At 37.0% G+C, this 24,367-nt stretch overlaps 1 protein-coding gene across 11 annotated transcripts in view; it reads left to right on the forward strand.

Annotated features, from left to right (window-relative positions):
* Positions 1–24,367, forward strand: part of CEP85L (centrosomal protein 85L) — a 161,311-nt gene that overhangs the window by 96,548 nt on the left and 40,396 nt on the right. For 10 of the 11 annotated variants that reach the window (XM_086317134.1, XM_086317128.1, XM_086317130.1 and 7 more), the window contains 2 exons: positions 11,701–11,822; positions 21,874–21,991. In XM_086317134.1, the coding sequence (XP_086173260.1) occupies positions 11,701–11,822; positions 21,874–21,991 (240 nt within the window). Of the gene's footprint in view, positions 1–11,700; positions 11,823–13,571; positions 13,784–21,873; positions 21,992–24,367 lie in introns of those variants that run through there. The other variant, XM_086317139.1, reaches the window with a different exon arrangement.

Here is a 24,367-nt window from a genome sequence, read left to right on the forward strand (position 1 = left end):
TGTCATGTAGGTTTGCAGAATTTGGGAGAAATTTATGAAGCACACTCGAAGTGATGGAAAGAAATGCTGTAGCATGCTCTGTGGCTTTTTAAGGAATTTGTCTATCAGTAAACAAGTAATGTACAGATAAACATTTAACATTTGGAAGTTAACCACTAGTGCAAGATAACACTAGGAGGACAAGAAAATTCAGGATTGAGAGTCAAATTAGCACCAATATGATTTCTAAGAGAGCTGCATATTTTATACAAAAGAAGTTGACAGAACTGAAGCCAAAAGAAGAAATGGAAAATCTCATTCACACACATACACATAACAGCCAGTTTAACAACAGAAGGCGACCCTCGAGTCTCCAGATACTTGCTTCAGAACTCTGTAGACCATGAGGTTATTCCTTTGTTAGGAAGATTCCAATCCAATTCAAAGATTTGTAGATCCCGGCGTATCCCACCCCTGTTACATTCATTATCTTTTGCTCTACACCCCAGTGCTTGAGCTCCTTGATTCCTGGTCTCTTTGTTGGCATCATTATTTGTCATCCAAAATGGAAATTTGGGACTGATCCTTGTTTCTGTCTTCTCACAGATTCTGGTCCACTAGGAAATCAAATGCAGATTGCCGATTCGAAATCTCTGTTCCCATGGCCTCATCAGCTCTCCTCTGAGCTTTTATATAACCTACTCTCTTGACCCTCTCCTGTTCTTTACTCTGATATCCAAGTTGCCTTCTCATGGGTAAATTTGGTTCTCACATGCTGAGAACTTTTCTTTATTATCACCATGTCCCTCAAAATTAAAAACCCAAATTTTACAGCCATTGCATACAGAGGTTTTTCCTAATTTGGTGTTGTCATCTCCTCCTAACTGACTGTATTTGACAACTCTGCCATTTGTGAGTTTTATTTCTTCTATCTGGAATCTATTCCTTTCTTTCTTGACTTTATTATTCAAAAATGTGTAGGGAGAAGCCTGTTTGTTTGTTCTTAATTTTTAATTGCGTAAGTATTAAGTATCTCTTACAATTCAGGAAACTCAGATAAATCAGAAGTTGGAGGGGTACTTAATATGTTTTTTAGGTATTTATTTTTTCTTTGCATGCATTTCATGAATGGGGGCTGATTTATTTTTTCTTTACTCCTCATACTACTTATCCCATAGAAGTTAAGGTTAATGGATATTTAAAATATTTTTTGCCATTACAAATGAGCTTGTAAAGGGCTAAGTCAAAGGAAGTTATGGAATACAAATGCAAGTGACCCTTGAATTTTTAGCATAGATGCATTCTTGAAAAGGTTATGTAAAATGGATTTTAATATGTAGAAATCGTGTTTATCTTATAAAGCAAGAGATGTCCCAGCAGAAAAGATTAATAAGCACAACTTTCTAATGTGCAGATGTTAAGTTTTTATCAGCAGTTTAATGCATTGAGAATTGTACCTGTTGTACACTGTTTTGATATATCGCAGTGAATCTGTACTTCCTCCTTAACCCATCTCCAGATTAAAAACTTATATAGCACAGCAAAAGGATGTGAACATGTCATCTGCTGTTTCATTTGCCCTTGAGTTGGTCAGAGGAAGTGAGTAGGTTCCAGGGCCAGCTGTTAGCATTAAGATCAAGAGCATACTTTTGGCAAATTTGGTTGTTCAGGCTTCCCTGTTAAAGTATTCATTTTTATAGGTTTATTGCTTAGTTGGGGCCATAGATATCTGAAGAGTTGATTGTTGACTCCAGCATTACTATGTCAGTTTTAAAAATCTAACTTGAAAACATAACATATCTAAAAATTCAGTGTTTGGATTATTATGAACCTGGGTGCTGAATGTGTGAGAATCAAAAAGTGCTCTTGAGACTTTACACGTACAGAATAGAAGTACAACATAGTCACTGAAGACTTTTTTCCCCAAATGTATGTCTAAAATACAAACTAAAATTAGTTATATAGATTACTCAAAGATTACCTGGGTCTGAGAGAAATGAGGCTGAGCCTCAAGGTTTGGAAAGCATCATTTTTATTCAAATGTAAGTCTGTTGATTAATCTTTGAACTATGATCTTTAGAGTGTGTATACATATCTTTTTTATTATATATATCATTGCTATAAAAATGTTAATAGAGGTTTTAAGTAATGATAATTTCAGGGATGGTAACCTTTTGAAGTTTGTAAATTTTTAGATTGCTTAATATTTAGCAAATATTACCAGATTCTGTGTTGTGTACCAAGAGTTTTAAAAGAATAAGGCTGGGCTTATCAGGATACAGACTAAACTGGGATAGGAAGCACTGTCATAAGTACTGTCATAATACTCTTAATTGCAATACCTGTCTGTGCTGTTCAAAACAACTTTGGATTTTTTTGAAAACTGAGAAACATCCTTGAGGGATCATCGTTAGTCATTCTCTTTTTGTTGATTGTGTGCTATGGTCTAGGGAATGAACTCGACTCTGGGCATTTACCACAAAAATTTAAAAAAATCTCTAACATTGCTGGTGCTGATACTTTTTAGAAAAATACGTGAAGGCATGTTTAAATTGAGCAGCAGTCAACTTGCCTGTCTAAACTCTCAACAGTTTCTCTGAGATTACCCATTGTTGACTCTTGGAATATATATTTAAAAAAAACAACAGTGTTTTAACATATGAAAGAAGAAAGTGCTTAATGGCCCTTAACTGCACTGTCAGAAAAGAAAAAAAGTAGTATATGTATGCCAAGCAAAGTCAGTTAATCCCAGTTGATGTAAAGTAGAAGCCAACTCCCTGTCTTCTCACAAGATAACCATCATTCATAAATTCCTTTTGTATCCTTCTAGAAAAATTCTAGATAACATTTTTAAATAATGTAGGCAGTACTTTGGCCCCAAAACACATTTATTATTTTATACTTTTCTTTTACCTCTCAGTGGTACAATATGATAAAAAAATTGATAAGACATATTTTGGTAATTTGCTTTTAAAAATAAGTGGAATATGTCAGTGCTCATACTACCGCTTTGTTTTAGTAGACTCTGGCTCTGTAATCTAAGTTTGTTATCCTTAAGTAATTATGCAAAAGGTTTGGAAAATAACTGCATTCTCTTTTTTTACAGGTGAAATACATTGTTACATTTGAATACTTAAGCACTTCCACTCTCAATCTTCTGATTGATTTGCTTAGGGAAAATGGTTCGCTCCTCAATCTTGGATATATCATTTACCCCTTCACTTTTGTGTTACAACTGTAATGAGATCATGTTTCATGCGTAGATCATTCCTTTGTTGGCATTTTTAAAAAACATGCTGATGCTAACAAAGATTATACATCAACCAGATTGATTTTTCAGAAGAAAAATGTCTTTTCCTCCAAAAGAAGAGTTAAATTAATCGTAACTTAAGCTGTGTAGCATGGTGGAAATCAGTAACACTTTTACAGTTCTATTTTCATATACATGTACTTCTAAGATATAAAATGTAGCTATGTATTCCTCTCATCAGTTTCTTTTTATCATTTTTTAGAGTCTTTTACCCTTGAAGTAACTTGATATATTTGTATTGTTATTTCAGTAAAGCATATCAGGATGGCAAAAATAGCATCATAGAATTAATAATATAGACAAAGAAATAGTGAGATCATTAAAACCTCAGTTCCTTCTGTAATTTTAACTTCAAGAGTCATGATGCAGACTTTTGTTTATAATTAGTCACTCTGATAAAAAGTTTATGGATAGAATTTTTTGTATGATTTGTTTTTATTTTTTAGAGAAATATGTAGTAATGCATTCCATAAATAATAACATGGGCTTAAAGATAGAATTTTTTTTTATTTTATGCACATTCTTTTAGTAATAATACAATATGTAAGATACAGATTTTGTTGTAATGATAATTCTGTAATCCATGTTTTTCATTCTCTTTGAATAAAAACTCTAAATTCTACATAATTTGTAATTTATTTTCATCTATATTGTTGAGCTTTGTGAATTTACCTTTAGGTGAGGTATCCTGATATTTTTAACAAAAAGCACTCGTAGAGTATCTCTTCAGATAGATTATTCCAGGAAAGAGAGGAAGATTTGCTGTGTTATTTGACATGTTGTGAGTGATGAATGAGCTAAATAACAAAGGCAAATGAAAGAGAGATAACAAACTTGAAGATTTGCAGAGGTTGTAGTCCAGTTAAGTGTGGCAGCACTAGATTATCTAAGTTTAACAGTATTTGTCCAGGCTGAGGCCAAAGAATTTGGAGCTATTTTCAGATGCAAATAGTGCGCTTATTTTAGAAGCATGTTTGACCATTACGTGACATGTTTTGGCAACTTTTCATAGCATCTGGGTCTCATCTAAATAGATATATTTGGGATTGTTGTAGATGCATGTTTTCCCTATTCAATTATTAGACTGAAATTTGCTGTTTACAATGAGGTGGCCATACATACGTTAGAATTCTGGGTGGTTGGGGTCTAGATGCAGAAGAGTTATGCTAGTATACTGGCTAGGCTGGGTTTCCCAGGTGGCACAGTGGTAAGGAACCTGCCTGCCAGTGCAGAGGATATCAGAGAGACAGGTTCAATCCCTGGGTTGGGAAGATGCCCTGGAGTAGGAAATGGCAACCCACTTCAGTTTTCTTGCCTGGAAAATTCCAATGGCAGAGGAGCCGGGTGGACCCCAGCTGGTGGGGTTACAAAGAGTTGGACATGACTGAGCAAGAACACTCTGGCTAGACTGTGTGGCTAGGCTACTGTTTTCTTTTCTAAACCACCACTGCAACAGTGTATCTTAATGCATTTTTAGGTAAAACATCTAAATGAGGAGTTCCCCTCCCTCCCTGAGTTTGGTAACTACCAATTATGTATTAAAAATGTTTACTTATAAAAGATGTCCTTGTTTTGCTGAACACATTTTGAAATGTTCCTGACTTTAATGACTTCCTTTCTGTTCCATACTTGGAGTTCACTCACAGCTACATGCCTTTGTAATTATCTTCTAGATTTCATGTTCATGTCTAGTTAAAGTTTTATTATTATTCACAAGCTATAAATTATATGTTCATATGTTTAAATTACTTTCTCTTTGATTACTTACATTAGTTATGGGCAAGTAAAAATATGACTGATGACTTGAAATTCTGCCACAAAATGGTATTCCCCTCCTGACCAGCTACAACTTTATTGAATGGAAATTCTTAATTGTCTTCTAAATACTTGGGATTAAAATGTATTACTACTGGTCATAGGGAAGACATTATTTGAATATAAAATACTTTCTTCTTTTTCATATCTGGGAGCAGAATTGCCCCCTGTTTAATTGGACAGCTTCATTGTTCTTCTTCAGTATCGACAGCTCTTAAGAACCATCTTGTAGGTTGTACAGGAGGACAAATAATTTTCTCTCTACCATTCTTAGTTCTTAGCTGAGACCCTCGTAATAAAAGATGGATTATAAGAGAAACAAATAGAAGTTTATTAACATGTGTACCTTGTACCCATGGAAGATACTCAGGGGAAAATGAGGAGCTCAGAGTGGTAGCTTTAGAATTCAGGATTAGATACCGCTCAATTCAAGAAAAGCAGAGGAAGGATACAGGTCTCTCAGGGGAGATACATGATTTTTAAGAGAGATGAATAGGCCTTAGAAGAATAGATAGGAGCGACGATAACCTGTGAGGAACTTTGGGTACACTGTCTGCTTCTAGTCTTCTTTTCTGTGCTAAGAGCCAGTCCTCTCTGATGAAACTCCCGGGGAGGAGATTTATGACAGTTGAGTTCCTTTGGGAGGATCTGTCTTTAGGCGGAGAGTGGAGTTCAGAGAAAGCCTCTCCCTGCATTGGCTGGATTTCAACTGCCTACCGCTCAAAATAATTAACATGTCATTAATTATGGTGGCATGTTGATGAGCTCCTACAGTTGTGTTTTGGAGTGGCATGTTCTGCTGCCCTTCATTGCCAACTCTGTTTTTGCATCCTTGGTGTACAGTATTGACTTCACCTGATCTTTCTCTCTCAATTATTTGTCAATGTAAAATGGTACCATAGTGATGAACAGGTAGGAAATTATAGCCGAGGCAGTGCATTGTCTCATCCACAGTGCATCTTTGAGTACTTACACATTTTCCCCAGGCAGGCAAGACCTTGATTTTACTGCAGTCTTTCTTTGAGGTAGAAAAATAAAGTTTAAGCCCACGGCGTTTAGGTATACATTTTGTTTTTGTTAATTAGTATTGCATTTTGTGGATATGGCACAGTTTATCCATTTATCAGTTAATGGTTTGTTTCCAGTTTGGAGTGATGAAGTGTTCGCCTGTAGGTCTTTGTAGACATACATTTTTCACTTCTTTTGATTAGACACCAAATTCAGTTCCCCATTTAATTAGCTTTGTACCCCTTGTGAAAGTTAGTTGACCAAATGAAATAAGTCGGAGGAAGACAAATACCATATAATGTCACTTACATGTAGAATCTAAAAATGCCAAACTTATAGAAATAAAAACTAGAGTAGTGGTTACCAGAGGTTAGGGCGGTGGGGAGATGGGAAGATGTAGGTCAAAGGATACAAACTTCCAATTTGCTATAAATTATATTAAAAATAAAATTTCATCAGTTTCTTTTCTGTATATCTTAAGTAATGTAGTTGTTTATATAGTGTGCAAAATCATAAAGGTACAGTAGCTGCCTTGCTATGATTTTAATAACTCTTACTAGGTGTTTCAAATTGTGTTCTATAAGTTCATTTAGAATAGCATACACTAAGGCCTCATTATAAAAGCCTTAAAAGGTAACATGTTTCCATAATTGTCATTTTCAGTGTAGGGCAGATATAAACAGATTTTTTAAATTGCATGTAACTCTACCTGCAGCATTTGGTTGTTAGGATTCATTCTGTTTTTTGAACTATTTTAATGAGTCAGGATTAAGGCTTCCCTGGTGGCTTAGATGGTAAAGAATCTGCCTGCAATGTAGGAGACCTGGGTTTGATCCCTGGGTTGGGAAGATCCCCTGGTGGAGGGCATGGCAACCCACTCCCGTATTCTTGTCTGGAGAATTCCCACGGCAGAGGAGCCTGGCGGGCTATAGTCCATGGGGTGGCAGAGTCCGACACGACTGAGTGACTAATTACACACCGCCTGCAGCATTTGGTTGTCATGATTCATTCTCATTTTTAGACTATTTTATGAATCAGGATTGAAGTTTAGTAAGAAGATTGCCATGCAACTGGTTTGGTAATTGTTTAATTGTCTTAATTACAGAGAAAGGTTTCCTTTCCTTTCTTCCTATTTGCTCAATTTTCTAAAGGGTTTAGATCAAGGAGGGTACAAATTGGAAGAATAAAGTCTCATATTTTGTTTTATATATATTCATAAATGTGTCTGGCAAGTATTGGATTGGCCAAAAAGTTCATTCAAGTTTTTCCATACACCATTACAGAAAAACCTGAATGAAATTTTTGGCCAACTCAATACTTCAGCAGTCCATCTTGTCAATAGATGAAGTGCTATAAACCAAGTATATTGTTGATTGCTTTTCTACTGCAGACCTACTTTTTTCTTTTCTTTACTTCTTTCTTGATGCCAAGAAGTTTTATAAAATAAGAAGAGACTTCTTAGGAAGTTGTCAACCATGGGAAAAATTTTTAGCAGCTAACTTGTGGAAGAATAGAATAATTCATGTCATCTTGTAAATGTCATCATGTATTGTCTAGGCACTTGTCTTACTGAAATAAGTACAAGATGTGTAAAGTAAAGCATAGCTTAAAATATCGTGGTATAGGTCTTTCCTGACTTGTAATCCTCAATGGAGGAAACTTTTTTAGATCCTTGGAAGAGGATACCGTAGATGCTCAAGCTGTCTTAGAAGTTTTCTGTTAGGCATGAAAATGATATACAAAAACCAGTATTTAAAATATCTGTAACATGTTACCAGGAGATTAATATTTAATTCAATATATAAATTAAATATATATTCACTTTTATTCTACAAATGTAATAATTATAGCACAAACAGCTTACCATATCATTCTGATAATTTCCACAACTTATGTTGAGTTTTAGAATTATTAATATGGTCTTAGTTGTTACCACTTTTAATGAATTCCTGTTTGAACTACAGTTTGACTAAATTGCATGAAATGACTACCCATTAAATTGATAGTCACTGGAAAAGGTCAGTTTTCATTCCAATCCCAAAGAAAGGCAATGCTAAAGAATGCTCAAACTACTACACAATTGCACTCATCTCACATGCTAGTAACCTGGTGGCTCAGAGGTTAAAGCGTCTGTTTGGAATATGGGAGACCCGAGTTTGATCCCTGGGTCGAGAAGATCCCCTGGAGAAGGAAAATGGCAACCCACTCCAGTACTCTTGCCTGGAGAATCCCATGGAGGGAGGAGCCTGGTAGGCTACAGTCCATGGGGTCGCAAAGAGTTGGACACGAGTGAGCAACTTCACTTTCACACGCTAGTAAAATAATTCTACAAGCAGGCTTCAGCAATATGTGAACCGTGAACTTCCAGATGTTCAAGCTGGTTTTAGAAAAGGCAGAGGAACCAGAGATCAAATTGCCAACATCTGCTGGATCATTGAAAAAGCAAGAGAGTTCCAGAAAAACATCTATTTCTGCTTTATTGACTATGCCAAAGCCTTTGACTGTGTGGATCACAATAAACTGTGGAAAATTCTGAAAGAGATGGGAATACCAGACCACCTGATCTGCCTCTTGAGAAATCTGTATGCAGGTCAGGAAGCAACAGTTAGAACTGGACATGGAACAACAGACTGGTTCCAGATAGGAAAAGGAGTACGTCAAGGCTGTATATTGTCACCCTCTTTATTTAACTTATATGCAGAGTACATCATGAAAAACGCTGGGCTGGAAGAAGCACAAGCTGGAATCAAGATTGCCGGGAGAAATATCAATCACCTCAGATATGCAGATGACACCACCCTTATGGCAGAAAATGAAGAGGAACTAAAAAGCCTCTTGATTAAAGTGAAAGAGGAGAGTGAAAAAGTTGGCTTAAAGCTCAACATTCAGAAAACGAAGATCATGGCATCTGGTCCCATCACTTCATGGGAAATAGATGGGGAAACAGTGTCAGACTTTATTTTTTTTTGGCTCCAAAATCATTGCAGATGGTGATTGCAGCCATGAAATTAAAAGACACTCCTTGGAAGGAAAGTTATGACCAATCTAGATAGCATATTGAAAAGCAGAGACATTACTTTGCCCACAAAGGTCCGTCTAGTCAGGGCTATGGTATTTCCAGTGGTCATGTTGGATGTGAGAGTTGGACTGTGAAGAAGGCTCAGCGCCAAAGAATTGATGCTTTTGAACTGTGGTGTTGGAGAAGACTCTTGCGAGTCCCTTGGAAGGACTGATGCTAAAGCTGAAACTCCAGTACTTTGGCCACCTCATGCGAAGAGTTGACTCATTGGAAAAGACTGATCTCTCACCTGATGCTGGGAGGGCTTGGGGGCAGGAGGAGAAGGGGACGACAGAGGATGAGATGGCTGGATTGCATCACCGACTCGATGGACGTGAGTCTGAGTGAACTCCGGGAGTTGGTGATGGACAGGGAGGCCTGGCGTGCTGCGATTCATGGGGTCACAAAGAGTCGGACACCACTGAGTGACTGGACTGAACTGAACTGAAGTAACATGGAGTTGTAATAAGCAGAGACTTTCGCTTAATATCAGCAATATTGTTTATAGTGCTTAATTGTCTCAAGTTTTTAAGAGCAGTTACTGTCAAACATTTTTTCCAGCTCCTATGATATGAAATTTGAAATACCTTCTTGGTCAGCTGGGCCATAATAGAAAGAGTGAGACAGTGTGGTACTTTTTTGCTAGGCTGCCTGTATTTGAATCCTGGCTCTGGTGGCTACATATAAGCTGGTAGATAGTGTTGAAATGGGAGAATTTTGAGAGACTGATTAGCAGAAACCAACCAGTCAGGAAGGATGCCATGAGTGGTGTCCTGAAGGCCCCCGTTTATGCCAGGAAGTAACTCTTTGTTGGGTGATGGAAAGCTCTGAGGAGTGGCCTAAGTAGTGGATAGGACATTCAGGGGTTTGAAAGTGTTAGTCACTGAGTTATGTCTGACTCTGCAACCCCGTGGACTGTGGCTTCAGGCAAGAATACTGGAGTGGGTTTCTATCTTCTCCAGGGGCTCTTCCTGACCCAGGGATTGAACCTGGGTCTCCTGCGTTGCAGGGAGAATCTTTACCATCTAGCCACTAGGGAAGCCCTTCCAAGGTGTTTGGGCAGCATCTATTTTCAACCACAGTGAAAATGCTTCAGTACTGCAACAACTAATATATCCATACTGGCGCATGTTTGCCCAGTGTCAACCTGAGCTGTATATTAGGCAGAAGAAAGAATGAAATTAAAAAACTAAATCTCTGACTAACCTGTCTCTATAACCCTGTGTGTCATCTCGACTCCAAATATCTGCCCATTTGACAAAGTGAAGTACCCTGTTACCACCTGGTTTCTACCATTCTTAGTCTGTTCATCTGCTGCTGCCTGAAACATCCTGTCCTTGTATACTTGACAGGCATTTTAAAGGTTTAATCTAGGACTAGTTGATGTCACCCAGTTACTGGTTTATTCAGAAGCAAGTCTTGTCAGTAGATCTTTGGAAAGCAAAGGATAAAGATATTGCTGCAAGTTTGAATTCCTTGAAAGTTGCTTTTTGGTGTTCATGTAGCATCTCTTAGCTTGCCAAGGAATTTGTGTTCCTCTTTGATTTACCAATTGTATTAGTTTCTTAGAGCTGCCATAACAGACAAACAAGGTAGCTTACACAACAGAAATTTATGTCTCACAGTTCTGGAGGTTAAAAGTTCAGAATCAAGGTGTCAGCAGAATGCATTCCTTCTGAGGGCTGTGAATAAAAGTCTGTTTCAGGCTGTTTCTAGTGATTTTCTGGCAATCATGTTATGTTCATCTCTTTACACAGTCTTCCCTCTGTGCATGTCTGTGTTCACATTTCCCCTTTTGTGTTAGTCTAATGACTTCATCTTGACTTTATCTGTAGAGTCTGTATTTCTAAATGAGGCTCCATTCTGAGGTATTAGGGGTTAGAACTTCAGCATCATTTTGAGGAGTCAGTTCAGCCAGTACCACCAGTATTAAAATTTTAATTTTGTTTCAGTGATAGAAGTTTGAAGATATGTTAAATTGGTTTTGTTGTTGTTTGTGTTGTTTAAATATCTTAAATATTTTTAAAAGTCTAAACATTTTTTTTTTCTAAATGATACACTAGAGAGGGGCAGTCATCTAGATTATCTGATTAATAGTTATTTTCTATGGATATATTTACTACTTTGGGAAAATACTTTAGCTTTTGAAATTTTGATGTAATTAAAGGATGATGTGATGAATGACAATTTCAAGATGTGGAAACGCTTCTGGTAATACATATACAGTCTAGTGTAGCCTTACTGTGCTCCTTCCTTACGCAATGGTTAATTTTCTTATTTGCAGAAAGCTTCCACAAGATAATGAGACCAACATCTTACATTTAGTATTATAATGTGTTCTGTTGTCTACCAATTCTTGATTAGATTTGCACATTTACTTTAGAACTTCCTTGAAATTCTTCATGTTATGTTGTATTCACAGGTGTAATTTAAATTTTTTTATGAAAATCATTGGGAAAATACTAGATGACATATAAATATTCCCTTTAGCCACTTCTGACATACTAATAGCGTAAACATGTTTGTGCAGGTTTTGTCTGGATCATCTCGTCAAAGTTATTCACCTCCCGGCTATCAAGATTTCAGTAAGTGGGAATCAGTGCTGAAAATAAAAGAAGGACTACTAAGGCAGAAAGAGATTGTAATTGATCGGTGAGTCATTTTTTTTTTAATTATTACTGAGTATTTCAGGCATGCAGAAGTGTAGATTAATAAAGCAAGTATCTTTGTACCTACCACTTAGAGTTTAAGAAATAGAACCTTACAAGGACATTGAAGTCTCATGTCTGTCTATTCCCAGTCCCAGACATTTCTAAAATTTTGCCTGAGTACCAAAGCTCTGAAAAAAAAAATTATTTTAAACTGAATAGACTCCTGATTATTCTGAGCAGTAAATCTTAATATTAATTATTTATGATCTATATTGATTCTACATCATTTATGTATACTTTGGGGATAATTAAACCTGTTGCCTATCATGGTAATTGGAAGATAGCTTGAGAAGGCATTTTTTCTTAATCAATGCTAGTTACTAATTATTTTCATGTGCTATTATGAGGTAAAGTACTAGGTATTTTAATCTTAAAATTAGATCCTTATTCAAACCTTTAAATATATTTAATAGTTGAAATTTCAAAAGATTTTGCTTAGAAACTTAATGTTAAGCATGATCTGCTGGAATATAAACTAGTGCACAGACCTTCTGACTTCCTTACTCTCCACTATGTTCTCAACCATCTTGAACAGAGCCTGGCATGTAGTACCTGTGCTTAGTGCTTGATAACGTCCATATTAGTATTTATTTATTTATTAGTATTCATTTAAATGAATGAAGATTGCAAGAGATTGTTACAATTGATTTTATGAAAAACTATCTTAAAATATTAGATGTTTCCAGTATAAGTGAATTTTATGTAAAAGTATAGACACAGTTTGGAGAAGGCAATGGCACCCCACTCCAGTACTCTTGCCTGGAAAATCCCATGGACGGAGGAGCCTGGTGGGCTGCAGTCCATGGGATCACGAAGAGTCAGACACGACTGAGCAACTTCACTTTCACTTTTCACTTTCATGCATTGGAGAAGGAAATGGCAACCCACTCCAGTGTTCTTGCCTGGAGAATCCCAAGGACAGGGGAGCCTGGTGGGCTGCCATCTATGGGGTCGCACAGAGTTGGATATGACTGAAGCGACTTAGCAGCAGCAGCAGCATAGACAGTTGGATATATATTTTTAATACTTAATTTATTGTATATACTCGAAATTAATGCTGTTTTTAAACAGACCAAAATTCAGACTTTCATTAATATGAATTGATTTGTCCTCAATGAGAATCACTCAGCTTTTATTATTATTTAGACACCATTATACCATTCTATTGAGTATAAGTTAATAGATGTCTTAGTTCATTTGGGCTGCTATAACAAAATACCGTAGACTGGGTAGCTTATTATTGTTCAGTTATGCAGTCGTGTCGGACTCTTTGTGACCCCATGGACTGTAGCACACTAGTCTTTCCCATCCTTCACCATCTCCCAGAGTTTGCTCAAACTCATGTCCATTGAGTCGGTAATGCCATCCAACCATCTCGTCCTCTGTCATCCCCTTCTCCTCCTGCCTTCAGTCTTTCCCAGCATCACTGTACAGGAAGCACTGATGAAAACCATCCCCAAGAAAAAGAAATGCAAAGAGGCAAAATGGTAGTCTAAGGAGGCCTTACAAATAGCTGAGAGAAGAATCGTGAAAGGCAAAGGAGAAAAGGAAAGATATACCCATCTGAATGCAGAGTTCCAGAGAATAGCAAGGAGAGATCAGAATGCCTTTTTAAATGAACAATGCAAAGAAATAGAGGAAAATAATAGAATGCTTATAGACAATAAACATTTATTTCTCCCACTTCTAGAGGCTGGGAAGTCCAAGGCACTGGCCAATTCAGTGAGAATCTGGTGAGAGCCAACTTCCTGGTTCATAGGTGGCCATCTTCTTGCTGTAGCCTCATGTGGTGAAAGGGGCAAGAGAGCTCTCCAGAGCTGCTTTTGTAGTGATGCTAATTGCATTTGTGAGAACTCAGTCTTCATGACCTAATCACTTCCCAAAGACCCTCCACCTCCACCTTCTGTACCACATGTTGGGCGTTAGGATTTAATGTATGAATCTCAGGGAAGGCTCCCAACGTTCAGTCTATGAAAGTAAGAAATACAGATAGTTATTAATATAGTCTATTAAATATATTTATCAATTTTGTATATATAGAAGGATACTAAGGAAATAATCCAAAATCATTCAGAGTTGCTCAGTTGGCCAATTCTTGTTTTAATTAAAAAATTTTTTATTGAAGTATAATTGATTACAATGTATAGGTATACAGCTAAATGATTCATATATATCTGTATGTGTATATATATATTCATACATATTTATATATAAATCTTTTCAGATTGTTTTATCATGTAGGTTTATTACAAAATATTGAGTATAGTTCTTTCTGCTATGCTGTAGGCCCTTATATATGTATGTGGTGGCTCAGATGGTAAAGAATCTGCCTACAGTGCAGGAGATGTGGGTTCAACCCCTGGATTGGGAAGATCCCCTGGAGAAGGAAATGGCAACCCACTCCAGTATTTCTTGCCTGGAGAATTCCATGGACAGAGAAACCTGGTGGGCTACAGTCCATGGGGTCACAAAGAGTCATACACAACTCAGCAACTAACACCATACACTGTGTTACTCTAGTTTTTAATTTATCCATCCCCACCATCTTTCCCCTTTGGTAGCCATAAGTTTGTTTTCTATGTCTGTGAGTTTCTGTTTTGTAAATAAGTTCCATTTGTATCATATTTTAGATTCCACATATAAATGATATATTTTTTTTACTGTAAAATACTTATCTTGGACTGACTTAGTATGATAATCTCTATATTCATTCATGTTGCTACAAATGGCATTATTTCATTCTTTTTTATGGCTGCATAATATTGTGTTGTTTATGGGTACCACATCTTTATCCATTCATCTGTTGGTGGACATTTAGGTTGTTCCCATGTCTTGGCCATTGTAAATAGTGTTGCAGTGAACATTGGGGTGCATATCTTTTCAAGTTATAGTTTTCTCCAGATATATGGCCAGGAATGGGATGGCAGGATCATATGGTAGCTCCACTTTGCATTTTTTAAGGAACCTCCATACTGTTCTCCATAGTAGCTGTACCATTTTTCATTCCCACCAACAGTATAGGAAGGTTCCCTTTTCTCCACACCTTCTCCAGCATTTATTATTTGTAGACTTTTTGTTGATGGCCATTCTCACTGGTGTGAGGTCATACCTAATTGTAGTTTTGATTTGCATTTCTCTAATAATTAGCAATGTTGAGCATCTTTTCATGTATCTTTTGGCCATCTGTGTGTCTTCTTTGGAGAATTGTCTGTTTATATCTTCTGCATTGTCATGAGTAGGAGTTGGCTGGTCTAGGCTAGCCTCACCTGGATGGCTTGTATGCTCCCATACAAGCATCTGCAGGGTTCCGTTATCCTGCAGTATTCTAGCTAGGGTTTGTTTGTAGGGTGGCTGGGTGAAGTTCAAAGAGAAAATGAAGCACACTCAGTCTCTTGGAGATTAGGCTCAGAAATGGCACAGAATCACTTCCTCTATGTTCTGATTGATCACAAGGCCAGGAGACTTCACCTGTGGACAGAAGGAACAAAAGGTGTGTAAGTAATATAGGGAAGGGAATAATTATGGATGTTTTTGTGAATCATACACCGCACCCAATGTCTTAAATAATCTTCGATATTTTACAAGTCTGTTATAAAATTTGTGATGATTAATGCATTTGATATTGTATAAGACAGAGGAAGAAAAAGTAGCTCCTCTTTCTGTAGCAATAGAATCAGAATTTAAAAGCAAAAAATGTTCAAGTATAAAAATCTTTATATAACAAATATAGTACTAAAAATGAGAACAAAATAATAGTATATTTTTTCTAGGAACCAGATTAGAGTAATGGCCTTTAAAATTGTGATAACACATACAGAGGCTATTTGAGAGAGTGAGATGACAAGATTTAGTTTCTTAATGGATGAAGCTAAGAGTAAAGATGCCAAACTTTTCTATTTTGGAATATGGTGTGGTTGATGATACCTTACACTGGATATTATTCCTGAAAATACCAAGTTGTTCATGATTGCATGAGAAAAAAAATTTTTTACCATGCCTATAGCTTTTATAGATTTTGGTTAATTAGATCAAAGAAGATCAAATGTTAAGGAAAATTAGCTGCTATAGAAACTGTTCTTATGGTTACCAGTGGGAAATGATCAGAGCGATAGATTGAAAGTTTGGAATTGACATAGATGTATTTTTAAAATAGGTAACCGACAAGGACCTACTGTATATGGCACAGGGAAATCTGTTCAATATTCTGTAATAACCTAAATGGGAAAAGAATTTGGAAAAGAATGTACATTTATATATGTAACTAAATCACTTTGCTGTACACCTGGAACTAATAGAGCATTGTTAATCAACTATACTCCAATATAAAATAAAATTGTTTTAAAAAGTAAGAAAAAGAAACTGTTCTTAAGTGTCCCCATCTTATGAGAAAAAGCACATAGTTTAATTGCAAAAGCAACTCAAAGGAGGAAAGCTGATTTCCTAATTCTTTATACTCGATACTAATCATTTAGGTCATTCTGAATAAGATAGTTGACCTTTTGCAAATTGATTGTCTCGTCTGCCTGGGTACAAGGAGTTTCACTACTTAAGCAAAAAGTGAGGTTTTCGAAGATCACTGTTTTAGGCAACTCCCCTCTCCCACCTAGCTGTACAGCATGAGGATTAAATGAATGAATGTGTGTAAAAAGTCTTAATCCTGTCTGATGCACAGTGGCCATTTAACAAAGAGTAGCCTCATTATATGTGTTTTGTGTATATAATAGTTATATTTATGTAATTGTCTTTCCTCAGTGGATTCTGAGCTCCTTCACAGAAGAGAGTTTCAAGTATATTTTATTATTCATAATAGAAACTCACTAAATATTTGTTCAGAGGAAATAGCCTCATTTTAATGAAAAAGAAGCTAAGGTTTTTGGTTAATCTATGCTGTTGCTGATACTTATGGTTCTTATAATGGTTTACACTTAGAAGTTGCTTGGCTCCTGCCACTGAATTGAACAGATAAAATAGAAGGTGCACTGGAGCCTGATTCAGAGAGGAAACCTGCTACGCTCAGTGGAGATAGCTGAGTTAATGTTATTAGTAAATGATACTATCAGCACAGAGGAGAATCTCATTCTGTCATTACTTGCAATTTCCAACATAGTACCTACAAATCTTCTTAAAATTGTCCAATATTAAGAAATCTGACTAGCCACTGTTTCGGGGTTCTTCGGAAGGAGACTAAATCTTTCAGTTCAGTTCAGTTGTTCAGTCATGTCTGACTGTTCGCAAACCCCATAGACAACAGCACGCCAGGCCTCCCTGTCCATCACCAACTCTGAAGTCTACTCAAACTCATCTCCATTGAGTCGGTGATGTCATCCAACCATCTCATCCTCTGTCGTCCCCTTCTCCTCCTGCCTTCAATCTTTCCCAGCATCAGGATCTTTTCAAATGAGTCAGCTCTTCACATCAGGTGGCCAAAGTATTGGAGTTTCAGCTTCAGCATCAGTCTGTCCAGTGAACATTCAGGACTGATCTCCTTTAGGATGGACTGGTTGGATCTCCTTGCAGTCCAAGGGACTCTCAAGAGTCTTCTCCAACACCATGGTTCAAAAGCATCAATTCTTCAGCACTCAGCTTCCTTTATAGTCCAACTCTCACATCCATACATGACCACTGGAAAAACCATAGTTTTGACAAGATGGACCTTTGTTGGCAAAGTAATGTCTCTGCTTTTTAATATGCTGTCTAGGTTGGTCATAACTTTTCATCCAAGGAGTAAGCATCTTTTTATTTCATGGTTACAGTCACCATCTGCAGTGATTTTTGGAGCCCCCAAAAATAAAGTCAGCCACTGTTTCCTTATCTATTTGCCATGAAGTGATGGGACCAGATGCCATGATTTTTGTTTTCTGAATGTTGAGTTTTAAGCCAACTTTTTCACTCTCCTCTTTCACTTTCATCAAGAGGCTTTTTAGTTCCTCTTCACTTTCTACCATAAGTGTGGTGTCATCTATATATCTGAGGTTATTGATATGTCTCCTGGCAGTCTTGATTCCAGCATGTGCTGCATCCAGCCCAGCGTTTCTCATGATATACTCTGCATATAAGTTAAATAAGCAGGGTGACAATATATAGGTCTTTTGTATTCATGAGCCCTAGAACACACCTGCATTTATACTAATGAGGTGATTCTTGAGCCCTGAATTTCTGCTTCAGGACCTGGGCTGTTCACCAGAGAGACCAACGCTGTGGTCAGAGGGTTGGGTCTTGGAGCTAGTTCAGCCTCCAGGACTGGAGATTGAATTCAGTCACACAGCTGGTGATTTAATCGGTCATGCCCATGCAGTGAAATTCTATAATAAAAATTTGGGGAACTCACCAGATTTGTGGCCAGTTGGCTAAAAGTGTGGGTGACCTGGGATCCCACTTGCGTGGCATCTGAAGTGAGGCTTTCTTGCTGGGGACTCTGCCCGAAGAGTTGTGAAATCCAGTGCTAAGTTACAGTGTTTGGTGTCTGAATGGAGTTTCACACAGTATAGCAGTTGGCCTTGAAATGAAATAGATTTAGAAATTGATTTTACGATGCTATATACCTAGGTTCTTTTAAACTGCCAGTGAGTCTGTTCTGGTTCGGGAGCACTGGTTTGGGACCCTGTGACGAGACCTAAAAGGCGTGAGAGCAGGTGCTGTCCACGTGCCATAGAGGTGGCTCTGAGGTTCCACAATGCCACCCCAGGTGCCCTGCACCAGGGCCTGGAGCGGAACCTACGTGTCCCATGCCCCGGCCACTCCCAGCCCACTCTGGCTAGAGTCTGATGGCAGTGGCAGCGCTAAGGGACCCACCTCAGGAACAGTATAAGCTTTGAAGACGTTGCTGGGTACCTCTCCTGGGAGGAAGGGAGGCTCCTTGTTGAGGCTCAGAGATGCCTGTACCTCATTGTGATGCTGCAGAACTTTGCACTCGTATCTTCACTAGCTAGGGCTTCAGGGACAGTGCTGAAAAGCAGTGGGTAGAAGGATATCTATGCCTTCTTCCTGATGTCAATGACCCAGATAACCATGATGGTGTGATCACTTACCTAGAACCAGACACCTTGGAGTGCGAAGTCAAGTGGGCCTTACGAAGCATCACTGTGAACAAAGCTAATGGAGGTGATGGAATTCCAGCTCAGCTATTTCAAATCCTAAAAGATGATGCTGGTAAAGTGCTGCACTCAATATGCCAGCAAATTTGGAAAAGTCAGCAGTGGCCACAGAACTGGAAAAGGTCAGTTTTCATTCCAATCTCAAAGAAAGGCAGTGCCAAAGAATGTTCAAACTACCTCACAATTGCACTCCTTTCACACGCTAGCAAAGTAAGGCTCAAAATTCTTCAAGCTAGACTTCAACAGAACATAAACTGAGAACTTCCAGATGTTCAAGCTGGATTTCGAAAAGGCAGAGGAATCAGATCAAATTGCCAACATCCATTGAATCATAGGAAAAGCAAGAGAATTCCAGAAAGACATCTATTTCTGCTTCATTGACTACACCAAAGTCTTTGTATGGATCACAACAAACTGTGGAAAATTCTTAAAAAGATGGGAATACCAGACCACCTGACCTGCCTCCTGAGAAACCTGTATGCAGGTCAAAAAGCTACAGTTAGAACTGAACATGGGACAACAGACTTGTTACAAATCGAGAAAGGAGTATGTCAGGCTGTGTATTGTCACCCTGCTTATTTAACTTCTATGCAGAGTACATCACACAAAATGCTGGGCTGGATGAAGCACAAGCTGGAATCAAGATTGCTGGGAGAAATATCAAAATAACCTCATATAGGCACATGACACCACCCCTATGGCATAAAGTGAAGAGGAACTAAAGAGCCTCTTGATGAAGGTGAAAGAGGAGAGTGAAAAAGCTGTCTTAAATATCAACATTCAAAAAACCAAGATCATGGCATCCAGTCCCATCACTTCATGGCAAATAGATGGGGAAATAACAGAAACAGAGACTTTATTTTCTTGGGCTCCAAAAATCACTGTAGATGCTGACTGCAGCCATGATATTAAAAGACACTTGCTCCATGGAAGAAAAGCTATGACCAACCTAGACAGTATATTAAAAAGCAGAGACATGACTTTGCTGACAAAGGTCCGTCTAGTCAAAGCTATGGTTTTTCCAGTAGTCATGTATGGATGTGAGCCTTGGACCATAAAGAAGGTTGAGCACTGAAGAATTGATGCTTTTGAACTGTGATGTAGAAGACTCTTGAGAATCCCTTGGACTGCAAGGAGATCCAACCAGTCCATCCTAAAGGACATCAGTCCTGAATATTCATTGGAAGGAGTGATGCTGAAGCTGAAGCTCCCATACTTTGGCCACTTGATTCGAAGAGCCTACTCCTTAGAAAAGGCTCTGATGGGAAAGATTGAAGGCCAGAGAAGGGGACGACAGAGGATGAGGTGGTTGGATTGCATCACTGACTCAACAGACATGAGTTTGAGCAGGCTCCGGGAGATGATGAAGGACAGGGAGGCCTGGCGTGCTGCAGTCTATGGGGTCATAAAGAGTTGGACATGACTGAGCAACTGAACAATAAATATATCTAGGTATAAACAGCCAAAATAACTTAGAAACACACTTTATTAAAACTGTATTAAATACTCAAGTAAACTGATAAAAATAATGAAATCTTAATTCAACACTTGTGATAGAGAATAAATATGATATAAATATAATAAATAAATACCCCATCTTGCATTATGGGATCTATCTCAAAATGAAAGCTGTACTATAAATTGCTATGAGCAATATCTCATCTGTTAATTGATCATGTATGTGAAATTAGAGTTAACTTTTAATAACCTGATATGTACACATATGCCTTGTTTTAGGAATCTGATCATAAATCCCAGGTTATAAAGCAGGTGAGTTAGAAGGACATTTAGTATGAATTTTTTTTTTTTAAAAAATCCACACTATACCAAAGAATTCACCACTGATTTTAAAAGTTTACCTAGCAAAATTATATGATTTTACTTCCACATGTAATTAAGTGTGAAACATACACGTTGCTAAAGGCTCAAATGATAGCATTTTTTAGTAATAAAATATTTTAAAATTAAGATATTACATTTTTTAGACATGTTATCACATACTTAATAGTTTATAGTATAATATAAACAAACTAATAAAATTTTACTGGTCTTTGTCTTTCCACCCTATACCTTTGGTCACCTCTTCTTTTATTTCAATCTGTCTTCCCTGTCTATCTCTTACAACCTCATTATGAGTCTTGTTATTAAGTTTTTGATGATTAATGATAATACATATAAAACTCTTAGCATGTTGCCTGACACATTAACAGTTTTCAGATGTTTTAGGAAACATTCTCAAAAGTTACACAATTTGATTAAAGTAAGTTATGATCCACTGAGGAAATATTTGAACTTCAGCGTGTCCGGGTCCAGCATGAGGTGACATTAAAATGAAATTTCAGCGCCATCAAGAGATGTAAATCTGCCACCATGTGAGTTCTCCATCCTTAGTGATGTTTCTGCATAGATCATGCAACCTGGATATTGTAGATAAGGTGCAGGCAGAGTACAGCAAGTGAACTACATGATATTTATAAAAATACCTGTCACTCCTTACAATGAGTTTTTTCAGATGTTTCAATTGGTATTGTATGTCAAAAAGAATTTGGATGAATGGAAAGAATGATATTAAGATAACGACATTCCAGACTGAGAATGAAACAGTTTGTATACTAGGCAGCAAGAAGAAAGAAAGCAAAGCATGACTTTGTTAGAACCTAGAAAGAGTATTCTACAAAAGATTATGTTCTTTTAAGTAACCAGAAGTACTCAGTATAAACTTTTTTCTGTATTTAACATATCTCATGGTACTGTGGTTTAAAAAGATTTCTTCTTATGAATTTTAAGATCATACTTCTAACTCTTAATGCCAAATTAGAATACGAAAATTCTGCTTTTAATTGTATCAACTTATAAAAGTATGTTTTTTGTAATGTGACCCCAACTTATGTTTTGCAGGCAGAAGCAACAAATTACCCACCTGCATGAAAGAATAAGGGATAATGAATTACGAGCACAGCATGCCATGTTAGGACACTATGTAAACTGTGAGGGTTCTTCCGGGGCTGGTTTACAGGTAAGATTACAAAGGGTTTTGTAGTTATCGTTTTACTAGTCTTGTCAGACATATGCTTAAGCTGTATGATTAGGACATTTGGGGACTAGTAATCTGTTCCTATGGTTCATATTTATATGTGTAGTAAAAGACGTTCCAGTGCTGTTTTCCAGCTGTCCAGTTCACATGCTTTTCCCACACTAACAGGAATTACTATTATCAGTTTCTAGTGTAGCCTCCCAGAGTTGATATTTATTACAACTCACAGATAAATTTATTTTATCCTACACAAAAGATATCAAAATATATAAAATATTCAACATACTACTTTTTTTTTCATATTATATAAAATACAATGACTATTTCCATATCATTACCTAGGCAGCATCCCTTTCCTTTGCTTTTATAGCTGCTTGATTTCCCATTTTATGGAAACAGCATAATTTATCCATCCTATCTTTGCTTATCAAAATTTGGGTTGTTTCTAATTTGGGACTACTATGCACAATCTTATAAAAGTGAAAATCTATACTCATTAAACAGTAACTCCCCATTTCACTCCCTGACCCATGGCAACTACCATTCTACTTTCTGTCTCTGTCATTTTTAATTACTGCAGGTATCTCATGTTAAATGGAATTATGTAGTATTTGTCTTTTTGTGGCTGGCATATTTCACTTAGCGTAATATCCTCAAGGTTCATCCACATTGTAGCACGTGTCAGAATTTCCTTCCCTGTTAAGGCCAAATAATATCCCATTGGATGCATACCATGTTTCGCTTTTCTACTCATCTTCCAGTGGACATTTGGCTGGATTCCGTATTCTATCTGTAGTGAATAATACCGCTGTGAACGTTTTTGCATCATTTATTTGAACATGAATACTACTGGCAAATACTTTATGGTAGTACGTACTTCTATTTGGTCATTTCCGTTTATATCTTTATTCTTAGAATTAAATCAATTTAAGTGTAATTTTTTCCTCCATTATATTTTTAAACTTGCAGTTTTATTAAAGGCATTGTTATATTAAAATCAGGACATGATAAATGAAGACCAAATAACAGACTTATTTGCGGCAGAGGCACTTAACATAGAGATTCCAGCTTGTTTGTCATACTTCAGTTACTAATACATCAAATAGCTTGTTATTATGTGATGTCATCTAAAAGTCTCTATCATACTGAGATTAATAGTGTTCAGTTATTTGAAAGTGGTATTTCTGTACTACTTAAGTAGTATAATTTGCTTTGATAAGGGTATTTTAATAGAACCATGCAGTTTCCCCTTATAACTTCGTTATTCTGAATAAAGGTTTTACTTGAATTATACAATTAATATTACCAAAAAACATAAAACTCAATATCTGTCTGCAAGCTAAAGAAAATGTTTTTTGACACATAGCATCAGACCAGTAGAGGGCTCTCTAAGTCAGTCTGCAAGGACAGATAGAAATAGAAGGAAAATGGGGTTGCTAAAAATATTATAAGAATTTTAAATTATGTGGGGGAATTAAAATATTGTTGAGAAATTCATTTTAAAAGATAAGTGTGAGACTCCTCTGGCGGTCCAGTGGTTAAGACTTCACCTTCCAATGCAGGTTCAATTCCTGGTCAGAGATCTAAGATCCCACATGACTGGTGGCCAAAAAAACCCCCAAAAACATAGAACAGAAGCAATGTTGTAACAAATTAAGTAAACACTTTAACAATGGTGTACATCAAAACAATCTTTTTAAAAAAAGGTAAGTGCAATTAATAAAAGAGAATGCAAGGAACCCCCTCCAATACTAAATGGATACAATAAATATATAAATTTTTTTCAGTAGATTGATACAGAGTGAATAAAATGGCAAAGGTTTAGAAGTAACAACTAATACAATAAATTCTCCTTAGTGAAGGAAGTTCTTATTTTTCTTTATATTTTATTGAACAAATTTGACATGTAATATGGAATGAGTTTGGGCTTCCCTTGTGGCTCAGAGGGCAAAGAATTCACTTGCAACCCAGATCTGGGTTTCACCCCTGGGTCTGGAACATCCTTTGAAGAAGGGATTGGACACCCACTCCAGTATTCTTGCCTGGAGAATTCCCATGGATAGAGGAGCCTGGCAGGCTACGGTCCATGGGGTCACAGAAGAGTCAGACACGACTAAGTTACTAAGCACACATGCACAGTGTGTTTAAGGTGTATGGCATGTTGCTTTGATACATTTATATGTAATATGATTGCTATTTTAGTGGTATTTATCACATTACATAATTATAGTACAATATTATTATCTGTATTCATTATACTGTGCATTAACTACTTGTGGCATATTTACTGCTTGTTGAAATTTTACCCTTAAACACCACACTTTTATCCTCTGTGGGTGCTCCACCCCTTCTCATGAT

This window comes from Bos grunniens, chromosome 9, assembly GCF_055505025.1.
Source record: "Bos grunniens cultivar Pamir isolate PY7600 chromosome 9, Bosgru_T2T1.0, whole genome shotgun sequence".
Taxonomy (NCBI): domain Eukaryota; kingdom Metazoa; phylum Chordata; class Mammalia; order Artiodactyla; family Bovidae; genus Bos; species Bos grunniens.